General features: G+C 41.2%; 1 protein-coding gene across 1 annotated transcript in view; it reads right to left on the reverse strand.

Annotated features, from left to right (window-relative positions):
- Nucleotides 1-23,157, reverse strand: part of MTFR1 (mitochondrial fission regulator 1) — a 41,756-nt gene extending 18,599 nt beyond the window's left edge. Inside the window, exons 1-3 of the mRNA XM_004602422.2 lie at nucleotides 23,052-23,157; nucleotides 10,359-10,500; nucleotides 3,498-3,596 (exon numbers count right to left, since the gene is read on the reverse strand). Of these exons, the coding sequence (XP_004602479.1) occupies nucleotides 3,498-3,596; nucleotides 10,359-10,424 (165 nt within the window). The 5' untranslated portion in view covers nucleotides 10,425-10,500; nucleotides 23,052-23,157. The remainder of the gene's footprint in view (nucleotides 1-3,497; nucleotides 3,597-10,358; nucleotides 10,501-23,051) is intronic.
- Between the last annotated feature and the right edge of the window lie 931 nt (nucleotides 23,158-24,088).

Raw genomic sequence — 24,088 nt, forward strand, 5'->3', positions numbered from 1 at the left:
CTATCATTTAAAAAGGAGTCTCTCTGGTCCACAGATCCATCAGTCAGCTGATACAGTGAAAAGATGATGCTATCTAGAGGGATCTTGCAAGTGAGACCGGGGAGACAGTAAAGTGGGTAAGGAGATTGCTTGCTTTGCACTCGGGCTTCTTGAGGTTTGATTCCCTGTACCATATACGATCCCTCAAGCACCACTGGAGTAACCCAGAGAACAGAGCCAGGAATAAGCCCTGAGCACCACCAATGTGGCCCAAACCCCTCTATCTTCTCCCCACTCCCCCAAAAAATGATTCAATACTCCTGGATATAGAAAATCTCACTATGAACAGCTGTCTTCATTTCCTAGTACATTCAAGTAGGTCAACAATGTTCCTCTTATGTTAATTCATCAATTTACAAATGCAGCTCCTATACTAAATCTAATTTTATTCTGCTCACATTCTGCAGTGACCAACAACAATGAAGATCTTTCCAAGTAATTGTTCCTAGCTAGCTCAAACATTTGGCTCACAGACTGTTTAAGGCTACCAGAAAATGCTAGTTTATGTCTTTTTACCTACCTATAACAACTCAAACACAAAACTCATGAAGTGAGTTCTCCTGCTGCTAGGAAGTAAAGTGGGAAAAATTAAAAAATTTAATGGAAGCAGGAATGATAGTGTGGCAGGTAGGGTGCCTCCCTTGAATATGCCTGACCCAGGCTCAATCCCCGGCACCCCTCATGGTCCCCTGAGCATTGCCAGGAGTAATTCCTGAGTACAGAACCAAGAGTTACTAACCCCGAGCACCTTGGGTGTGACCCCAAAAACAAAAATAAAACCAAATATAGTTTATGGAAATGAGCCATAAGAAAAAAATTGAGCCTTAGTTAACAAAAACATATTTGAAGGATGTTGGCAAACAAAGCAATTAGCAATTTAAATGAAATGAATTCTCAGAAACTGTGGTGATTTGTCACCAGATTTTTTTCACTTTGATTTCTTTCAGCATACATGTAATTTGCTTTTTTTTTAAAGTTTTTTAATTAATGAATCACCATGGGGGTACAGATACAGGTTTACATATTCTCGTGCTTGTGTTTCAGTCATATACAGCTTTTCATACATATAATTTAATATAAATTACTTCTTGGAATCTGTTAATTACTATCTGTTAGTTCTAGATCAATGCAAAAAGTCAGTATGTAAGATTATGAATACAATAAACAACTAAACAAAGGCTCATTTCTACTCCATAATTAAAGCAGGAAGACTTCTTTTATCTCTACCAAGAGGAGTGACTTATATCCTACCCAAAATCTTGCACAGTCACTTTTAAACTGCTGAGTTGGGAGTTGATTTTCTTCCATATTTCACATGCTAATTTTTCTTTGGGTGGGGGGGGGGCACACTTAGCTATGCTCAGGGTTTATTCTGGAAATCACTGCTTGGGACGGGGTTCCAGGAATCAAACCCAGGGTGTCTGCACGCAAAGCAAACGCCCTGCCCACTGTTCTATCCCTAAATGTTGAACTGAAAGGTATTGGTTTATTATTGCTGTAGAGATGTACAAAAGAATAAAGCTATGTAACAGAATTCTAACACTATAATTTAGCAATCTATATCCAAAGAGAGAAGAGTAGTTCCTGAACTGGAGGTAAGAGGTAAAGATTTGTGAATTGAAAAGTGTTCCTAATTTGGGGCTAAGCCATGCTTCATTCAGAGAAGCACAATTACCTCTTTGTCTTGATACTTGTTGCCAAGGCAATGGTTCCTGTAATTAATGCTCAGTTTTAAACCAAGGACTGATAAAACAACTTTCATGGCATGCAGAGGTACCTAAAAATAAACTAGGGAAACTCAGTGGCTATTGAAAAAAAGAAGATATAAATTAAAATAAAGAAATAAAGAAGGCACCGAAGTCTCCTACTCTAAAGCCTATTAATATTAGAGGTCATCTGGGATTCACAACTGTTTGGCTTATTATGTGTTTCTAAATCTTAAAAGATGTATTCTTTTCTGGGGGCGGGAGTGGGGGTTGAGGGAGGTTTGGAGCCATACCAGCGGTGTTCAAGACTTACTCCTGGCTTTGCACTTAAGTATCACTCCTGGTTGAGCTTGGAGGACCATTCGGGGTGCCAGGAATGGAACCCAGGTCTGCCACATGTAAGGCAAGTGCCCTGCCCACTATATCATTACTCCAGTCCCTGTATTCTTAACAAGGATAAATGTCTTAAAGATCTAGAATAATTATTTCACAGGAGAACTTATTTTAGATTTCAGTATGCTTTTGTCCCTTTAACTTTACTGATAATACCAAAATGAGGGGAAAGGGTCAAAACTTGTTTTCAAAATTGTCTTGCCCACTATTAGAATTGTACAAGAAAAAACCTCCAACCCCATCAAATAATGGGGATAAGAAATGAACAGAAGCTTCCTCAAAAAAGAAATACAAATGGCCAGAAGGCACATGAAAAAAATGCTCTACATCGATAATCATCAGGGAGATGCAAATCAAAACAACAATGAGATATCATCTCACCACAGAGACTAGCACACATTCAAAAGAACAAAAGCAACCAGTGTTGGCATGGATGTGGGGAAAAAGGGATGCTCTTGCACTGTTGGTGGGAATGCCAACTGGTCCAGCCTTTTGGGAAAACAATATGGGCATTCCTTCAAAAACTAGAAATTGAGCTTCTATATGACCCCCCGCCATACCACTTCTGGGAATATATCCCGAGGGTGCAAAAAAATACAGTAGAAATGACATCTGCATCTGTATGTTCATTGCAACACTATTCACAGTAGCCAGAATCTGGAAACAATCTGAGCGCTTGAAAACAGATGACTGGTTAAAGAAACTTTGGTACAGCAATACAATGAAATATTATGCAACTGTTAGGAAAGATGAAGCTATGAAATTTACTTATAAGTGGATGGTCATGGAGAGTATCATGCTAAGCAAAATGAGTCAGAGAGAGAGGGACCAACATAAATGACTGCACTCATTTGTGGAATATAAATTAACATAATATGAGACTGACACCCAAGGACAGTAGACACAAGGGCCAGGAATACTGCTCCATAGTTGGAAGCCTGCCTCATGAGTTGGGGGAGAAAGCAGCTGGAATGAAGAAGGGATCACTAAGTCAATGATGGTTGGAGGAATCATTTGGGATGGGAGATGTGTGCTGAAAGTAGATAAAGGACCAAACGTCATAGTCTCACAGTATCTATATTGCAAACCATAATACCCAAAAGAGAGAGAGAGAGAGAGTATGGGGAAAATTGTCTGCCATAGAGGCAAGGGGAGGGTTGGAAAGGGGGGTGGTATACTGGGGACATTGGTGGTGGAGAATGTGTACTGGTGGAAAAATGGGTATTCGATCACTGTATGACTAAAACTCAAATATGAAAGCTTTGTAACTATATCTCACAGCGATTCAATTAAAAAAATCATCTTGCCAGTTTATATTTCTGATGCACATAATATAAAAATTTGAAATATATTAAGTACCTGAAATTGAACTCTCGGACACTGGATCAGAGATAAGTTAGAACCAATTTTCCTGACAATACTTCGAGATGAACCATATGGCTTCCCAGACCAAAGTACCTGAAGAAATAGAAAAAAACAAGTTTAATTACAAGACTTTCAGATTTGTTAATACATTTAACAATTAATTGCATGACATGCTCACACATTAGTTATGGAATCAGAATGACTTTAAGTGTCACTGAAAATAAGGTAATTCAAGTCAAAATTAGATATTGTTAATGCAATAACGATATGTAATGTAAGACATTGAAATATAGAATTAGTTTTTATAAAACAATAGTCTATTTGGAATACGGAAAATGTTCATACTTGTAAAAAGAAAATACTACTTTACTTAAGGTGGCTATATTTACAGTTTCATAAGTTTATATGCTCAAACGTTTTTACAAAACTGAAAATAGCCTGGGGGTCAGGCAGATGCCTTCTATGCATTAAGACCCCCCAGTTCTATCCCCTGTACTACATAGTGCCCTAAGCACTGCTGGGTGTAGCCCTAAGACCCCCAAGTACCACAAGGGGTGGTCATGGTGCTCCGAGCACTGTTGAGCCCAAGCAGCACCACAACAGTAGGTCTGAGCATATTTCGCCTAGTTAACCAAGTATCACCAAAAGTGGACACAGGATCCCTAAGAAATGGTTGCAAGGACCCTCAAAAAAAAAGGATTAATAAATAAACTATGGGGCCAGAGTGACTGAACAGCACCACCTGCTTCCACATGGCTGATCCAGGCTTAATTCCTGGCATCCCATATGGTCCCCTGAGCACTGCCAGGAGTGTCCCTGAGTACAGAGAAAGACTTAGCACTGCCGGGTGGTCAAAAACAAAAAGGCAAACAAGCTATAAACTACTCCCCTTATAGTGGACTTTGCAAAACAAATCCAAATCTCTACGAAGTTCAGAATCTGAATTTATACTATGTGCGGTGCATTAACATACTAAGAGCTAAAAGCTACTTCTTGTGAGATCCTGTCTTCAGGGATAAGGCACCTTTTCCAAAATTATACAATGGCACTAAATGGGCTGGTGGTGACTGCAAGGAGCAAATTTTTCAGATAAAATAACATAACAGGGTATTTTGCTATACTTAAGAAAAAAAAAACCTTAAAAAGGCAAACAAAAAACACACATTAAATTATTACAAATTGTACCTTGAAACTTCTCCCCAAGTAAATGGTCTTAGATCCTTAAAGAGAAAAACTATCCATCTGTTTTGAGCGCTACACTTGAAAGCCTGGACAGAAGAGGTAAAATGCTATTAAATGTAATTTTAAGAGAAAATGAGAATAAATTGACTATTATACTTAATTTATTAAACCTTAGCATTCAACTGTATCTAAAACTAGCACCAAACCAGGGGGCATATACTCTATGCAATGAACACAGTCCTCATTTTAAAATCACCTCTAGACAATTCAAATTTAAAAAGCAGAATTATCCAAAAATAGACAAGTGTGACCAAATGAAAAATGTCAGCAAATAGCAGTAGCTCCAACATGTAACTCAAACTAGACCTCTTCGGACCATTCTAAAAGCATGCACTCAAGGAGAGAAGTAATCAGATTTCTTAGATTTTAGCATACAAATACAATTTTGGGATAATAGTTTGTGTCAAGTGAGGGGCTCAGTTGCATAACATAACACTGCTGGCATCTACTTTGCTAAGTAATATGATTCTTATCAGCAGTACATTCAGAGTTTCACTAACACTTGCCATAGAAGTAGACTGGGTGGGAGGGAAACTTGGGGAAAGTGGTGGTGGGAAAGGTGTTGGAATATCTTATGGCAGAAACCCAATCAGGAACAACTATGTAATTGTGTATCTCATGGTGATTCAAAACAATTTTTTTTAGAGAGTTTCACTAACTCTTACTTGAGGGTTTAGAAAATACTATTTGTAAACTGTTTAATCAACAAAAAAACTCTAACTCTTGCTATATATATATATATGTATATATATATATATATATTTGCTTTATGGGTTACACCTGGCAATGCACAGGGGTTACTCCTGGCTCTGCACTCAGAAATACCCCTGGCGGTGCTCAGAGGACCATACAGGATGCTGGGAATCGAACCCGGCCGAGTACAAGGCAAACGCCCTACCCACTGTACTATTGCTCCAGCCCCTATAAATATATTTTTTAAATGATGGCACATGTGGGAAAGTTGATATGAAAATACCAATACTGAAATATTAAACAAGGACTTTAAAAGGAAGTTATTTTGAAGCTTAAAAGAATTACTGGAGTTCTATAGAAAATCATTCACACCAATGATCACAGAGAATTATCGCATAAATAATGGTAAAAAGACCTGAGGAAGGAAAAATAACTAAGAAGCAGTTTTTCAAGGATTGCCAAAGTGGGGGAATACCACCCCTGGGGGTAATGAAAGGATTTAAGGTGGTGGTAGTGGCCCCAGGTATGAGAGGGAGTGTGGGAAATAAGTGTTTATTCACTTTTTTAAAAAGTAGATTTTTAGAGGAGATGCTGTGTTGTTTTCTGAAAACAGATGAAGAAACAGGGTTAGAGCAAATAACTCCTGGAACCTCTGAACCAGAGGAAAATGAAATAGATCATATTCTGCAAAGTTAACACAGAGCACAAGAAAAAAAATTAGTACATTGTAATTCTAAAATAGATACTATCTGAGCAACCTCTTTACCTTAAACATTTTAATAGATCTTGACCTTTTAAAATTAAATCCATAGGGGAATAGTAACTATACCATTTAGTTACTTCTCTAGTCTTCAGTCACTTGTCAAAATTTTGTGATGTAGCAACAGAGGAAGGAACGCTACTGATGCATCACAATGTGTCAGTTACTAGTCTGAAATCCCCAACCCTTCAGTAGGAAAACATCTAGCATGAAATTGAAGAGAAAAAGCTCACAAAAGAAAGAATTTTTTAATTAGTTTTTGGGCCATTCCTGGTGGTATTCAGGGCTTACTACCAATTCTGTACTCAGAGATATCTCCCAGTGGTGAATCACATGCAGTGCTGGAAATCAAACATGGGTCAGCAGGAAGCAAGGCAAGTGACCTATACACGAGACTATTATCTCCAAACTCTGAATATATGTATGTATGTATCTATGAACTATTGTGATGCCCAGGATCCAACTCAGGGCCTCACAGATGTACAGCATGCACTCCACAGCTGAGCCATGTCTTCGGCCACAAAGGAAGATTTTTAGAGGATCTGCCATGGAACCAATGTTCCTGCCAGCTCATATTCCTCAGTGTACAATATACAGAGTCAGCTAGTTTCTAACTGTATCAGGATTTAAAACTGCAGGTGCTTTCTAATGAGAAGGTGAAAAAGATTCTGCCTTTCCTTATAAGTAATAAGTTGACTTACTTTCTTCTACAATGCTGAAGAAAAATATAAATGTCATTATATTTTCAAATATCATACTGGACTAATATCATGCTCTTCTTCAATTATTTGTGAACTGTAGAGCACTTAAATCAAGTAATAGAAAACTAAATTCATTAGAGCTAATGGCTAGATGAAGTGTGTGAACACTTTTAATGAACCAATACAAGTGAGGAGAAAGGGCAGTAAACTTCTAGAAAACTCTAAAACTGGATGTTAGTTTATTTTTCTGTTTAGTAGAGAGGGAGAAATTATAAATGGACATGAAGAAGCAGTGAACAGATGGTACAGGAAAGTCACCGTCTGCACTGAGAAGCTGTATGACCCAAGTGCATCTCCTGTTCTAACTGGTGGCTGAACTGTGTTTCAGTGTCCTTGTTTGGAGAAGGACATACCTCCTCAAAGATGAACTATCATCAGTATTTCTTTCAGACATAAGGGCAGGTGAAAAATTGACATTACTATAAAATTTTTAGGGGAACTATGTATAGAAACTACTGACACATAATTAAACTAATAGTGAAGTGCTGTGTGTGTACACATCTATGCTTAAGAACAGTCTTAACATTTAGCAATAACATTCGAAAGTGGTAATAGAAAGAGAAAGGTGACAGCAAGAAAGTTTTGAACACTGTCAATGTAGAAGTGCTGAAGTATAAGGCTAGAATCTTAAAGCTCTCATTTGTCTATCATGACCACATGAAAGTTTTTCCTTTGTTATAAAGTTGGCATGATATATATTATCATGCTGACGCGCTACCAAGAGTTAATTCCACATAAGTGTAGTTTCCCCTCCAAGTACTAACCAGACCTGACCATGCTTAGCTTCCGAGATCAGACGAGATCGGGCATGTTCAGGATGGTATGGCCGTAGGAAATGTAATTTCTTCAAGATAAACTACATACTATTATTGCAAGGGTTCTTAGTCTGGGATTCATATGTCCCTAAACTTACATGCAGAATTATTTATCTATACAATATTATTTTCTGGGAAAAGGGTCCAAACCATTACTCAAACTTTCAGGGAGTCTAGTATCCAACAAAATGTAAATTCTCTTTTCTCCTTTTTGATTTAAATAGTTTATTTTACTCAAAGTGTAAATTCTTGGGGGCGAAGCAATAGTATAGTGGGTAGGGTGTTTGCCTTGCAAGCAGCTAACCCATGTTTGATCCCTAGCAACCCATATGAGTCACCAGCAGTGATCCCTGAGAGCAAAGCCAGGAGTAAGCCCTAAGTACTGCCAGATATGGCCCAAAACACACACTCAAAAAAATAAAAAGGTAAATTTTTTTTTTTTTTTTTTTTTTGCTTTTTTGGGTCACACCCAGCGATGCACAGGGGTCACTCCTGGCTCATGCACTCAGGAATTACTCCTGGCGGTGCTCGGGGGACCATATGGGATGCTGGGATTTGAACCCGGGTCAGCCGCGTGCAAGGCAAACGCCCTACCCGCTGTGCTATCACTCCAGCCCCCCCCAAAAAAAAAAAGGTAAATTTTTAATTAAATTCAGAGTAAGAGGAAAATGAAAGTATGTATTGGAGGGGTGGGGGCTAGAGACAGAAAATAAAAGTAAATAATTTCAAAATCTTCAATTAAAACTAATCCTATCCTCATTTTTTTTAATTCAAAGCTTCTGTAACATTCACATTTCTCTTCTAAAGGACCAAAGAAAATAAGAGCATTAATTCTGGGGGCCACACCCAGCTATGCTCTGGGCTTACTCCTGGCTGTGCTCAGTGATCACTTCTCAGAGGGTAGAAAGTGATCACTGAGGGCATCCAAGGCAAGTAACTTCTGTGTTGAACTATCATCTATCTGGCTCTGTGTCACCAGGTTCTTTACTTTTTATTTCCAAAGAAAACTAGCTGCAACTTTGAAGGATTTGTGTAATTCATAAAATTCCCTCTAAACAAGGCCAGAGACAGAGCACAGGAGTTCAGGCCCTTTCTTTGCATGTAACCCTGGTTCAATCCCCAGAAATGCTTAATGATTCCCTGAGCACTAACAAGAACGACTTCTGAGCAGCATCAAGTGTAGCTCCAAAACAAAAAATACAACGAAAAATGTTTTTGTTTGTTTTGGGGCCACATCCAGCAATACTTAGGGGTTACTAATGGCTCTATATTTGGGAATTACTCCTGGCAGTGCTGGGGGACCATATGGGGTGCTGGGGAACAAACCCAGGTCCTCCACATGCAAGGCCAGCACACTACCCACTGAACCATTGCTCTGGCCCCAAAAGCAAAATTTTTTTCCCTCTAAACATATTAAAACCTACAGAATAAGAACAGAAAGTAAAATAAATCTATTACAAAGTATATCATTATTCAAGTTATGAATATATTAGGCATACTGGATATGGAAAATATATTTACACTTGACTGTATTTTTAATAAGCTTAAATTTCATGTAAGTAGCATGTCACAAATAACAAAACACCGAATGTGAAAATGAAGACTATCCAACAAAAAATGTATGGCAGAGCTACTGTAATAACTTTATATTGAATCTGAATTAAATTTATCACTAGATAATATTTGAAGATAGCAAGATCTTAACTAAAGTATCTGGCAAAGAAAAATCACTATTTTTCTTCGTATCTATAACTTAGGTTTTAGGAAATGACTTACCTTGTATTTCAACTGCTTGATAAACCACTGTAATAGCATTTAATAGTTCTACAACATTCAGAATTATCAAGCATTTAGTCAAGCATTTAATTCAATGAAGTCTTTGTGTACTTAATCCTTTACCTTACTAATAACAAAGGCACTGACTGCTTTTAGAAGTCACATGAAGATTTTCAGTGTAATTCAGTTATTCCCTTAGAATGGTCAATAAAGATTTCTGTCTCATAAGCAAATTAAATCATATTAAATTAATAAACATTGAACTAAAAATATTTATTTTTCTACCGAAAAAAATCCTTTAAGCTTGGAGTTTAAAAGTGAACTTTTGAGGGGCCAGAGCCATAGTACAGTGGATAGAACAGTTGTCTTGCACAGGGAAGATCTAGGTTTGATCCCCAACATACCGAGAGTCCCAGAGTAATTTCTGAGTGCAGAGCCAGGAGTAACCCCTGAGCACTGCCAGTTGTAGCCCACAAACAAACAAAAATTAATTTTGAGCAGCCAGAGAGAACGTACAGCAGGTAAGGCACACAGTACATAGAGTGCCCTAAGCGCTGCCAAGAGTGATCCCAGAGCATAGAGTAAGCCCTGAAAAGCACTGAGCTCGGCTAGGTGTGGTCAAAAAAAATTATCTTGACTGTAGGGGATATGGATCAATGGTAGGACACATGTCTCTCCTGTGTGAAGTCCTGGGTTCAATCCCCAACACTGCCAGCATGTGGTCCCTGAGCAGCACTTTGTACAGTTCCTGGTCCCCAGCAAAAAGGAAACTACAACAAAAAGGAAGAAAAAATCTTTAAGAACTCACCGATTGCATGTTTACTCCAGCTTGTTGAAATACCATCCTAACTTGGCGCTTAATCCAGTCAAGCATTTAGATGGCAAAGTCTCCAGTTTTGCATTTCAAGTACTTCATGCATACACAGCAGCACATGGTCCATTAAAGCACACTGAAAATTGAAGATACAAACACTAAAATTAAATTATTATTAAGATCTTTTGGGTCTGCAACATGACTAACAAAGCAAAGTCAATCATAAACATTTTTTTAAATAAACATTTTAACTTTTGTAATTTGTCTAAGAGAAAGCAAAAGACTGGACTAGAGTGATAGTAAAGGGGGAGGGGCCTTGCACAGGGCCAACCATGTTTTGATCCCTGAAATTCCATATGGTCCCCTGAGTAGTGCCAGAAGTTATCCCTGAATACTGCCAGGTGTGCACCATCCCCGCCCCGCCCCCTCAAAGAAAAGGGGAAAAAAGATCTGTGTTAAGCTTTGAATGCACATAGAGTACAATAATTTTATTTATATTTGTAGGCCAACAACAGTGCTCATGAACTAATCCAATCTCTGAGCTCATGGGTTTTTCCCAACAATGCTCGGAACCACAATGTAGTGGGGCTAAAACTCAGGCTTCTTGCAGGCAAAGCATGTGCTCGAGCCCTTCAGTCTATACAGCCTGCACATGATTTTTTTTCTTTTTGGGTCATACCCAACTATACTCAGGGGTTACTTCTGGCTCTGTATTCAGGAATTATTCCTGGCAGTGCTCGGGGACCATATGGGATGCTGGGGACTAAACCCATGTTTGCCACATGAAAGGCAAATGACCTACCCACTGCACTATCACTCCGGCCCCATGCACATGATTTTTAAGTATGCCCTCTCCCCAGGTCAGGGTTCTTAGTTGGAGGCAACAACAACAACAACAACAAAATCACTGTGGCTAATTTATATGGAAACAATAAATTATGGAAAGAATACTAGCAGAGTACCAGGCTTATGTACTACATAGCCAGGAAAGACATCCAAAAACCACAGCAGAATTAGTTCTTGGGAAGCTACACCAAATCTGGCCTGATAGCTCCTACTTTCCTGCCACTGTCTCCTGAGACTGTCATTACTGGGATAACCCAATATCTACCTGGTCATAATAACCAGCAGGTTCTGCCTCCCCCAAAAAAGTCATTAAGAGTTTCTAGAAATATGGGACCAGAAAGTCAAAAGATCCTAGAAAATTTTAAAAGATGATAAAGTTCCTTTTTAATACTCACTGAAACTAAAATCACTGCCACTCACTCAACCCCTCTATCAATTTCCCAAATAGAATAGAATTGATTTTGGGGGGGGAGCGATACAGGGGAAGTTTAGGGCCACACCCAGCAGTCCTCACAGCTCCTGGTAGTGCTCAGGGAACCATAAGAACTGCTAGGGATCACATCAGGGTCAGTAGCATACAGGGCAAGAGCCCTACTCATTGCAACTTTCCAGCCCCTAAAGTGTTAACTCATGTTATAAATCAGTTTGCTAAACATACTGGTGGACAATGAAACAAGACATTTGTATTGGACTATATAAGTCAATGCAAGTGAAGCAAAGAGGTCTTGTTTAAAATAGGGACATATTAGGGGTGGAGAGATAGTACAGCAGGTAGGGCACTTGTCTTGCATATGAACGACCAGAGTTTGAGCCCTAGCATCTCATGTGATCCTCCGAGCACTGCCTGAATGCAGAAACTCAGAAACCCCTGGGCACAGTCAAATGTGCCCACCCACCCCCCAAAAAAGTAAAGGGGCTATGGTTCAGTGTAGTGTATGCCTTTAATGTCCAAAGCCCAGGGTTCCACTCCCAGCACCAAGAGAAAAAAAAAACTGAAGAAAAGTGTATATTAGAGTACATGGTATACTTATCTTTGATGGATTTTATATGTATATACCTATGGTAACAACCACCAGATCAAAATATAATACCTTCCAGAACCCCAAAATCCATATCTAAATGATGCCTAATTAACTACTGTAACCTTGACAGGGATATATTATTTTTATCTGCCTTATTTGCTCTTTTGTGTCTAACTTCTTGCACTCAACAATATCTGTGACATTTAATCACAGGTTCTAATTTGTAAGTCACAGTTCTTTTTTCACTTATGTGTAGAATTTTATTTTATCACTGCAGTCTTATGTAAGGGCATTTTGATCAACACTGACAAATACGGTCAACATTGACAAATACATGACATATGTGACAGAAGTCCCAAATACCATGTAGAGTTTTTGTACTTATAGTCTAAAAAATTTACAATTCCCTGGTAATTTCCAGAATAACAGAACAGTTAAAATAACTTTGCACATATCACAGTAAGGTATATATAACAACTCATTTCTTTGGAGTATCTATATACATACTCAGGAGAAAAACAGCAACAGCATTAGATAGTAAGAGACAGTTCTACATGTAGGGCACTTGCCTTGTATCAGCCAACCTGGGTTCAATCCCCAGCCTCCCATATGGTCCCCCCCTGAGCACCACCAGAAATAATTCCTGAGTACAGAGCAGAAGTAACCCCTAAGCATCAGCCCAAAATCAAAAACAAAAATACCAAAACAAAACGAAGAGTTTTAATTGAAACCAATTCTATGGCCACATGGAAAAAAAAAAAAAAAAGTGAACTGCAACAGTTGACAATCTTTGTCAATACCTGGTATAATTGAATTTTTAATTTTAGGAATTCTAGTAGATTCTTAGCATGTTTTGGGGTATTCTGATTTTCTTGTGGGAAGTAACTTCTATTCCCGTTTTGTTCAGGGGCCCTACCCTGCATTGTTTAGGGAATGTAAGGAATCACTCCTCGCTGTGCTCAGAGACTATGCAGTGTCAGGGATCAAATCTGAGACCTCTGAAATTTTTGTCAAGAAATGTTTTATAAGTCTGGTCTATAAAGACTAGGGAGCACTATTTCAGAAACAACAACAAATAAAAAAACAATGAACCTCTGGCTGGAAAGATAGTACAGGGATTAACGTGCTTGCCCTGAATGCAGCTGACCTCAGTTTCATTCCAGATACTGCATATATTCCCCTCAGCAGAAAGCTAGGAATAAATCCAGAACATTTCAGGGTGTGGGCTATCCCCTTCACCCCCTAAGTCTGAGGAACAAATAGAAAAGGCAAAAATATTAGGGAAAAGAAGATAATGAATTAGGAGGAAAATGAATAATACTTTCAGGAAAAAAAAACAGAATTTCAGGAAAAGGGAATAATAGTTTCTGTTTACGAAAACGTAGTAGAGAGGTCAGAGTTGGTGGGTTCTTACTGCTACCTTTGCCTCCAACTCTCCAGGGTGCTCTCTGGGACCATGTTTGAAGGTATTGGTCCCCTTCCTGAACTGGACCAAACTTTCCTTCTAGAACGCCCTTCAAAGCCCTCTGAAAGGGCTCCAACTTGCTGATTTTCTCAGACTTCATATGATTCCAATAAAATACTTATTTCAAGGCTGAGGAGAAAAAAAAGGCATGCAGGGTGCCTCTCTTGCATGCAGCTGACGCATTTTCAATCCTTAGCATCTACTATGGACCCTGAGCCCCATCAGGAGTGTTACTCAGTGCAAAGCTAGGAGTAAGCCCTAAGCATCACCAAATCAAAAATATACTTCTCTGCTATCTTTGAAAACTACCTTTCTAAGCAAAGCTACAGAAACCAGAGCAGCAGTGGCAAGGGACTAACAAAGGGAAAGGTTTAACAAGAGAGAAGCACAAGGGAAGTTCTGGGAACATGGAACTACTCAATAACTTGCATGTGATGGTAGTCAGGTTCAGTATAACAAGTTTGCCAAGAGTAAATAAACTTTGCTATGATTATGCAGTTATTTCAAAACCAAAGCCCCCCCCCTCTCTGGGAGCACTGCTTTATGGCTTTACCACTATGCTTCAGGTACAGGCACTTAAGTCATTCCCTACCATTCAGCCAGTTAGGACTTTTAGCTGCGTCTTCTATACCTAAATGAATTTGTACTTTGGGCCTCAATAGCTCTAGTATATTGATAAATAAATACTCCTAGTTTCAATGTTGACTTTGATATTCTTCCCAAAGCTCGATGACTTGAACATTCACAGAGATGATGCAGGCAACAGAATACTCTATATGCATATCATAAAGATAAAAAATACATAAAACTAAATTAATCGGGGCTGGAGTGATAGCACAGCAGGTAGGGCGTTTGCCTTGCACTCGGCCGACTGGGTTTGAATCCCAGCATCCCATATGGTCCCCTGAGCACCACCAGGGGTGGTTCCTGAGTGCACGGCCAGGAGTAACCCCTGTGCATTGCCAGGTGCAACCCAAAAAGGAAAAAAAAAAACCCTAAATTAATCACTTTAGGATGTTTGGGGGGATTTTTTAGTCGTTTTCATCGTTGGAGATGGGTAATGACTGATAGGAGGCCTAAGAGGTATTTCTGAAGGTTCTGGCAATGTTCTGTTTCTTGACTTAAACAGATAATTGGGTGTGTTTATTCTGTGAATACTTATCAAGACACACACACTTTTCTTAATGTAAATTATAATCAAAATTGCTTTTAAAACACATACAGCCTTTGATCAAATTATGCAACTCTGGGGAATTTCTCTTGCAGCAATACATAATAGCATGTGGATAAAGATATTTTCTGTGTGCTTTTTATATTCATAAAACTGGAATAACTCTAAATATTCATCAATAAAACTGTCAATTATAGTAATATAATATATAGTATATATAATATAGTATATATACTGTCAATATACTCACAAAATCTGGCCTTTTGTTAAAAGTCAATTAGTTTGCATAACTGATTTAATTTAAATTAAAAAATTATTTTTGTAAATACATCATCTGTCACTGTCATCCTGTTGCTCATCGATTTGCTCGAGCGGGTACCAATAACATCATGGCAGAGCCTGGCAAGCTACCCGTGGTAAATTCGATATGCCAAAAACAGTAACAACAAAATACATCATATAGGAGAGCATTATGCTAAGTATGATTTCACTGTTTTAGAATTAAAAACAAAAATCCTCATCCTTTTTCTATGTAGAAAAATACACACCGAACTATTAAGACTAGACAAAGTTGGGATGGAAGTAATAGGTCAGGGGCAGGGCATTTGCCTTGCATGCTGCTGACCTGGGTTTGATCCTTGCCATCCCATATGGTCCCAGAGGACCACCAGGAGTAATTGCAGAATGCAGAGACAGGAGTAAGCCCTAGCATCAGCAGGTATGTCCCCAACTCAAAAAAAAAAAAAAAAAACCCCTAGGCACAACTGGCCCAGAGCAATAGTACAGGGGCTTACAGTATCTGCCTTCCAAGAGAACGGTGATGGGCTCAAGTCCTGTATGCATTAAGTATGATCGTGGTAGTTGTGCTGTTTGAGCCTGAAAGTCTGCAGGCACTGTAATCCCTAGACCTGCAGTTAATGCACAAGGCAACCACGTGCATGTATAACACCACAACCAAGAAGCACAACCTCCATCAAGTCCATATATGAGCACCACCAGCATAAACTGTGTGTCTCACTTAAGACTGTAGCCCTTAAAAAAAAAATAGACTGCAGCCCTGGGCACAGCGGGTAGGGCGTTTACCTTGCACTCGGCTGACCTCGGTTCGATTACCAGCATCCCATACGGTCCCCTGAGCACCACCAGGAGTAATTCCTGAGTGTATTAGCCAGCAGTAACCCCTGTGCTCCACCAGGTGTGACCCAAAAAGCAGAAAAAAAAAAAAAAAAGACTGCAGCCCTGGGGCCAGGGAGATAGTCTAGTGGTTAGGGTGCTTGCCTTGAACACAGCAAAGCCTGGGCACCCCATTTGGTACCCCATGTCCCACCAGGAGTGGTTCTTGAGCACAGAGCCAGGAATAAGTCCTGAGCACAGCCAGGTGTAGTCCCCTACCCCCAATAAAAAGAAAGCTTTAAAAAGTATAAATAACTTAAGTTGCAACAATGGTTAACTTTAGAAGGAGTGGGTAACAAAAGGAAACACGGTGATATTGGAAGTGATATTGGAAATTTTCTATTTCCTAATTTGGATGCTCACTATATAGATGTTAATTTATTGAAAAAAATTATTTTATGCATTTTTCTTTTAGAACTTTATATTGTACAGGGCAAAATGAAAATGGTTCTTAAAAATGTTGGCTACAAAACAAGTTTCCCATTTTGTTTTCTAGGATTCATGTAAGTGTAATTTAACTTCCAGTAATTTTACAATGAAGGAGTACATTTATAGCCTAGACTAGTATAAATTATAAAAGCTGATCAATTACTTTTGATGAGATGACGTGGCTGACTGAGGAGTAGAAAAGACAAATGCCTACTAGATAAACTAAAAACTGGCTACTTTCTATTCACAAAGACTATGAAAATATACAAAAGTATGTAGATGGGACAGGGTAAGTGTGGTTGGGTAATATTCAGTGATGCTAATGGGTTATTCTTAGTTTGGTGTTTGGAGGTTGCTCCCAGAACTGCTCCTGGGACCATATATATAGTGCCTAGAATCAAACCTGGATCTCTTGCATGCAAAGCATAAACTCAAACTATTGAGCTATCTCTCTTCAGCCTTTAAATCACATAAGTATTTTTCATTCCTTATCTAAACCCCCACAAAGAAGAATGAAAACTGTATCCTGAAGGCAAGAAAGATTGATCAAAGAGTTAAAGCACAAACTTTGCATGTGGGAGCTCTGGGTTTGATCCCAAACATGGCATGGTCCCCTGATTACTGCCAGGAGTGACTTTTTTTTTTAATTTTTTTATTAGTGGATCACTGTGAGATACAGTTACAAGCTTATGAACTTTCCTGTTTGCATTTCAGTCATACAGTGATTGTTTACCCATCCCTCCACCAGTGCCCATTTAGAGAAGAGAACACCAAGTAGAGGATGTTGGGGTTGAAAGATGCATGCCAAAAGTAGACTATAGACCAAACAGGAGTGACTCTTAAGAACCATTAAGGCATGACCTAATTTTTAAGGAAAAAAAATTTCTTAAAGGCAAAAAACACACCTAGTCATAGTTTACATATTAATGAATGCATATTGACCTGGTAGAACAGAAGCACATTATACTAACTCCACATATTTGTAAAATTTCTAATTTTCTCATAATTGATTTCAAGTTTCATATCATGATGTTTGGTAAAAATGTATAATATGATTCCAATTGTCCCCTGCCCCCCACCCCCTTGCTGTTGTGTGTTACTGTGGCAAAGACCGGAGGGGACCATGCCTTTTTGGTTACAGTTCTCACATGCTTGGCTGCAGTGCCAGCTGAGGGCCACAAATTTGGTTGACTGCTTGTATGCTTCAGTTACAATACACATGACACCTTACACTCTGTTATGGTTCAGGGGATATCAAATGCCGGTGTATCCAGGATTGCAACTGGCATGTGGGGCTGTGTTTGGAACTAAACTCACAGCATGACCTCATGCCTGCAAGACTCTACCACCAAACTAACACCTGGATCCCTCAATCTTAAATTATTAAGACCCATTGTTTCATTCTAACACATGATCTGCCCTGGAGAATTGTCCAACACACTGGAGAATGTGTATTTTGTTGCTTTTGAACAGAACGTCCTGTATACATCGGCCAAGTCCATCTGATCTAATGTGATGCTTAAGATTGACAGTTTCCTTTTCTTTTTTTCCTCTTGATGACCTATCCATTGATATAAGTGAAGTACTAAGTTTTCTTACTAGTATTATGATATAGTCTGTTTTATACTTTAGGTATGTTAATATATACTTTGTCATTTTAAATACCCTAGTGTTGAGTGCATACATTTTTACACTTAGCCAAAGGCTTGATGAACATCAAATTAGCAGCTATGATCACATATAACCAACAACTGCTTAAGTTACATTTATAAATGTAAATAAACTCAGGTTGGTCTGACACTGTTATGCAGTAATGCTTTCTCTCTTAGTCTTTTTGTCTCAAGTTCATTCTAGGTCCATATTCTAAGTCTGGTAGTTATTCTACTGTATACTGCAGATTTGGCACATTCATTTTTAAATGTGAGGTTCAGAACCAGAGTCAGCACTCTTCGTAAAGGATCAGTCAGATAGTAAATACTATCTACAGACGTGTGGGTCATAAAGTTGCTCAACTCAATCTCTGTCATACGTATAAGCATGCCTAGTTCCAAAATCCACCAGTTATACATACGAAAAACTTCATTAATACATTTTTTTTTTTTGGTTTTTGGGTCACACCTGGCGATGCACAGGGGTTACTCCTGGTTCTGCACTCAGGAATTACTTCTGGCGGTCTTCAGGGGACCATATGGAACGCTGGGAATCAAACCCGGGCCAGCCGCGTGCAAGGCAAACGCCCTACCCGCTGTGCTATTGCTCTAGCCCCCTCATTAATGAAAATTAATGTGACAATTAATTGTGACAATTTCACCGGTCACAAAATACTTTATAATTTTTTTTTCCTTAGGCCACGGAGCTATCATAAGGGGATGAAGCATGTGCTTTGCAAGTAGGAGGCTCAGGTGTGATCCCCAGCAACAGACACAAGTCTCCTGAGCACAGCTGGGGAGCAAACCACAAGCACCACAAGAGGAGTATTTTGGAGTAGTTTCTAGTACTTCCCGATGTTGCTCAAAAACAACACTATTTTCCAACGCCCGAAGATGTGGCTCAATGGTAAAGCACCTGCCTTGCTGGCATGAGGCCAGGAGTTAGATCTCTGAATCAGCCCAGCATGCTGGGTGGATCCTGGCACAACACCACAGTAGCAGGAACAAAGAGAAAGGAAAGGGGGAAAATTCTTCTCCACCCTTATAAAAACAGTAATAATAATAAAATCATAGTCAAACCTCTTAACTCCCAGTAGGTATGCAAACAGGCCAGTTTTTCAAACACTTTGTCAAGGACATTCAGTAACACATCAGTGTGGAGCTAGAAAGATGGTACAGCAGGTAGAGTAGTTGTCTTGCATGCAGCCTACCCAGGTTCGATTCCCCAGTATCTTATGATGTTGAGGGATCACTGCTGGTTCTGTGCTCAGGGAACCAAATGCAGTGCAGGAAATCAAACCAGGGTTGGCTGCATGCAAGGCAAGTGGATAGTAGCCATGGTACCATCTATCTCTCCTGCCCCAAGTGGTTATCTTTTGTTTGGGGGCCACATTCATCTGTGATCAGGTCTTATCCTCAGAGCTCAGAAATAACTCTTGCTGAACTCAATGGACCATGTGTGATACTGGGGATCAAAACCAGGTCAGCTGCACACAACCACCCTATCTACTGTAATACTTTCTTGGTCCCAAGGATTCTCTTTAAATAGTGGGGTCAAAGGGCCATTTCACTGTTGCTGATCTACACCAGTTTTCACCCCTTTTTGTTGCTTGTTGAGGGGCCAGACCTGGCTGTGCTCAGGGCGTACTCCTGGCTCCAGTCAGGGATCATTCCTGGCAGGCTCAGGAAACTATATGGGATGGTGAGGATGGAACCAGGGGCATAGGCTGCATGCAAGGGAAGTGCCCTACCTACTATACAATCAACTTCAGTTCCCCAAACTAATTTTTATTAATAGTACATAATGCGTAAGAGAAGTTGAATATGAGTTGTCAACATTTCAAAGAGCAATGATAGAATAATAATCATAACTCAGTAAAAACTCATCACAAATTCTGCCCGAGAGGGCTGGAGCAATAGTATAGCAGGTAGGGCATTTGCCTTGCGTGCGGCCGACCCGGGTTCGATTCCCAGCATCCCATATGGTCCCCTGAGCACCACTAGGGGTAATTCCTGGGTGCAGAGCCAGGAGTAACCCCTGTGCATCGTCGGGTGTGACCCAAAAAGCAAAAGAAAAAAAAAAAGATGGCTGGAGAAATAGCACAGAGGTTAAGGAGCTTCCAAAACATGCAGCCATGACCAGGGTCAAGTCCCTGGCACCACAAATCATCCCCAAGCACAGCTAGCAGTGGCCCCTGAGTTCCACTGGATGTGGTCACCACACCCCACCCCCTCAAAAAAAGACTGACAAGCAAACCTTAGGAAGCTGATGTTTATGGCATTTCAGAACCTACCATATTGCCCTGTTTCTCAGACTTTCATTTCTTCATCTCATTTCTTCATCTCATGCCATAAATTCATTAATTGTACACAACTAGTTTCTTTATACTCACCGAATCCATTCACTAAAGATTTCACATCTCAGGTAAAGTGAAATTTGACAATGCCACCACTCTCTTCCTATGGCTTAGATATATTATTTTGTTCAAGTCCAAACTCCTACAATTGATACTAGAGTTCCCTCACAGATGAGCCTAACCTCATTTCCAGACTTTTGAATTATTCCCCTACGTAGGAGGAACCCTGAACTCCAATTTAACAGGTCGATCTTCTTTACTGTCCTCTGAATCAACCCAACTGTCTCTAGTCTCTCACTCTAATACTACTTAGATGATGATTCAGTCTTAGAAATGGCATAAGACTGGAAAGATAAGAGATACGGATGCAACTAATCCGTAAAAATAGCCAAAATAGAATAAGTGCCAAAGGAGTAGCAGTAACTGATGTCTATTTCTTCCCCCTTTCCTTTCCTGTTTAACTAGTCACATACTACAGAATATAAATTAATTCATACTGCAAAGATGTGTCTCAGTGGTAGGCTGCCTGCTTTGCCTGGCAGCCAAGGAGTGAGATCCTCAGTGACACTGTCAGTGTGATTGCTGGTGTCACAACAGTTTAAGACACCTGGAAGAACATAACCAAGGAACCCCACTGAGCACAATGACACCAACACAATGGTAAGGGAGTAAATATTAACACTTTAGTTAACACACACACACACACACACACACATACACACACGTGCGCCCGCACACCGGGTCTGGTGGGGAGGCGGGGGAGGTGAGAAGGCTTTGAGCTACACCATAATGATCAGGGATTACTCCTCGCTCTCTGCACTCAGGAATTATTCCTGGCAGTGCTCAGGATGGAACCCTGGTCAGCTGCAAGACAAGTGCCCTACCGCTGTTCTATCTCTAGCCTCAGAACTACATTTATAAAGTTTACTCAAATCTTTAAATGATTGTATTAGTATTCGCTATTCAAAAGAAACAGAAGTATCTTACTGTCGTGCTCACAAATTTCTGGGGTGTATTTTTATTTTCCCATTACTAATTTGCTGTTCAACAGAAAGAACTCTCCAGAACAGTTAACATGTATTCCATAATTCTCTGGACATTCAATTGTGGTTAAAAAGTGTAAGAATTTTGCAAGGAGAACAGTTAGTAACCCAAATCCTTGTCTTCCTGCTTAAGTATAACTTTAATGTAAGCGGCTTAACATCTGTCTGTCTTTCCCCTCATCTATGAAATAGGTTAATACATCAAGGGCTGGTATAAAAAATCAAATGATGGGGCTGGACAATAGAACAGCGGGTAGGGCGTTTGTCTTGCACGCAGCCGACCCGGGTTCGATTCCCAGTATCCATATAGTCCCCCGAGCACCGCCAGGAGTAATTCCTGAGTGCAAAGCCAAGAGTAACCCCTATGCATCGCCTGGTGTGATCCAAAAAGAAAAAAAAAATCGAACGAAACAATGGAAACAATTTTACAGTGCTCCATACATACACATCACATCCTCCATAAAACCACAAATAGAAATCAGCAATACAACTGTTACTGCCCCAAAGTGGTTAAGGCTACTGTCAAGACCTGATTACTGGGGACCGATTTTTCCAGTGATTTTGAAAACCTGAACACCGCAGAGTCGATCTCTAAGAAGGGAGGCACTGGCGCGACCATATTCTCACGGCGCAAAACAAACTGCGCGCTGTTGTCAACATGACAGTGTGCCTACTTGACTCCAGCTTCGCCAGAAAACAAAACGCTTGGAAGAGACGGGTCCTTCCCGATCGTGCCCAAGCCACCACACAGAATCATGCAACTGAAGTGAAATTCTACGCCTGGGATCTTCTACTACAACAACCCGGGGAGGCGGAGCAAGTGTAATTGTTGAAACTGGGTGATGGGTCTAGCGAGTTCTCAACACCGCTCTCCAGCACCTCAGTCACAGTTTGAGCTTTTTCGTATGAACATGAACACACACACACACACACACACATAACACACACACACACACACACACACACTTTTTCCCTTATTGTTCACGTCGAGAGGCTGATCTTTGTGGCCGAAAGCCAACCCGACCGCGGTACACAGCCTGGGAAGCTGTGGAAGGGGCACCGGACGGCACGGGCCAGCGGGGGCGGGCTAGAGGTCCCGGGTCCGGGGGAGCGTGGCCGCGTCCCGAAACCCCCTGGGCCCGCGCGGGAGGCGCCCCGACCGGGTTCCGCCCACGAGTCCCGCCAAGGGGGCACACCCCGGGGAGCCGCAGCGCCCGGCCGCCTGCGCGCCCTCCCGGGCCCGGAGCGACAGAGCCGACGGCGGAGAGGCGGGGTCGGGGGTCGCGCGGGCCGGAGGGCCAGTCGGCCGCCGGGTTCCGCTCGGCCACGGCTCTGGCCACACACGGGCCTTCGACCGAGTCTCCGCCTCCCCTCGAGCCGCGGCGCAGACGCCTCCGAGCAGCCCCCGGAGTTCCCGGACTCCCTGCAGTCGGACATCCGGCCCCCTCAGCGCCCACCCCGCCCGGCGGCCGGCGGCCCGCTGCCGCCGCCTCCCCACGCCAACCGCTCTCCCGGCTCGCTCCGGTACTTACCGCGGCCGCGCGGCAGCCCAGCGCCTGCTTCAGCTCGCCGCGGCTTCTCGCTCGGCTCTCCCAGGGCGGAGCTGCCTGTCACCTAACTCCGCCCCCAATCCGGGACGGGACTGACCAATCCGCTACTTCTCCGGGCCCGGAGGCGGGCACTGGAAGCCGGGAAGGGAAAGCGAGACAACGAACCGCGGCGCCCGCCGCTGCCTGGCGGCGTCCGTGTGCGCAAGCGCGGGGCCCGCGCGGCGGGGCGTGCGCCTTCGTGGGGACCTCACTTTATTGTCTCCGCTGCCCTGCCCTGGGAAGTACTTTTGTTTGGAACCTCATGCGCGAGGTGTGTTAGGAAGAAGCACGTTTAAAGTGCGCTTTAACGTAAAGAAACTGAGTCTTTAAACGCTCTTGAGTTTGGACTCATTCCTCCCATACTCCAGACACTTAACATATGTTCTTTCATCCCACGCTGTAGAGACTGGTGTCCACTCCTTAGATCTTCTGCCTAGGCAGACCTCATATCCGGGGTGTGTTTGCGTGTAAGCAGTGTAAGGGAGCAGGGCTGTATATAGTGCCTGATAGATTAATGGTTTTACTTTACAGCCTGAGTTCCATGTCACATGAGTCTTGATTCACTTGGGGCAAGGCCTTTCTAAATATTGAATGAAATGGTCTAGAAAAGGCCCCTTTGAAAATACTAGACTTTGAAATCTCTGAATTTCCAATATTTTTTCCATGAAACTGTAATTCTTACATTTATAGCTAACACTGTATTTAGCCTGGAAGCCTGTGTGAAGGACTAATAAAAGATTTATATGTAGAGTGAGAAAATCAACGTAGGAATTTTTCTGTATGGCATCTCAAGAAATTGTTGCTGATTGGCTGTCTCTCTTACCCTCCCATTGTAATTAATTCCAAAGGTCATTGGGCTGGCACTGTAGCACTGATGTTCTTATTCCTGGTGCCCAAATTTCTCTCTGCTGACAGCTTCCTTCCTTCAGCCAGGGCGTGATTCACTTACTCCACCAGGAGACTGTTAAGGACCCTCTGAC

Source organism: Sorex araneus, chromosome 2 (assembly GCF_027595985.1).
Source record: "Sorex araneus isolate mSorAra2 chromosome 2, mSorAra2.pri, whole genome shotgun sequence".
Taxonomy (NCBI): Eukaryota; Metazoa; Chordata; class Mammalia; order Eulipotyphla; family Soricidae; genus Sorex; species Sorex araneus.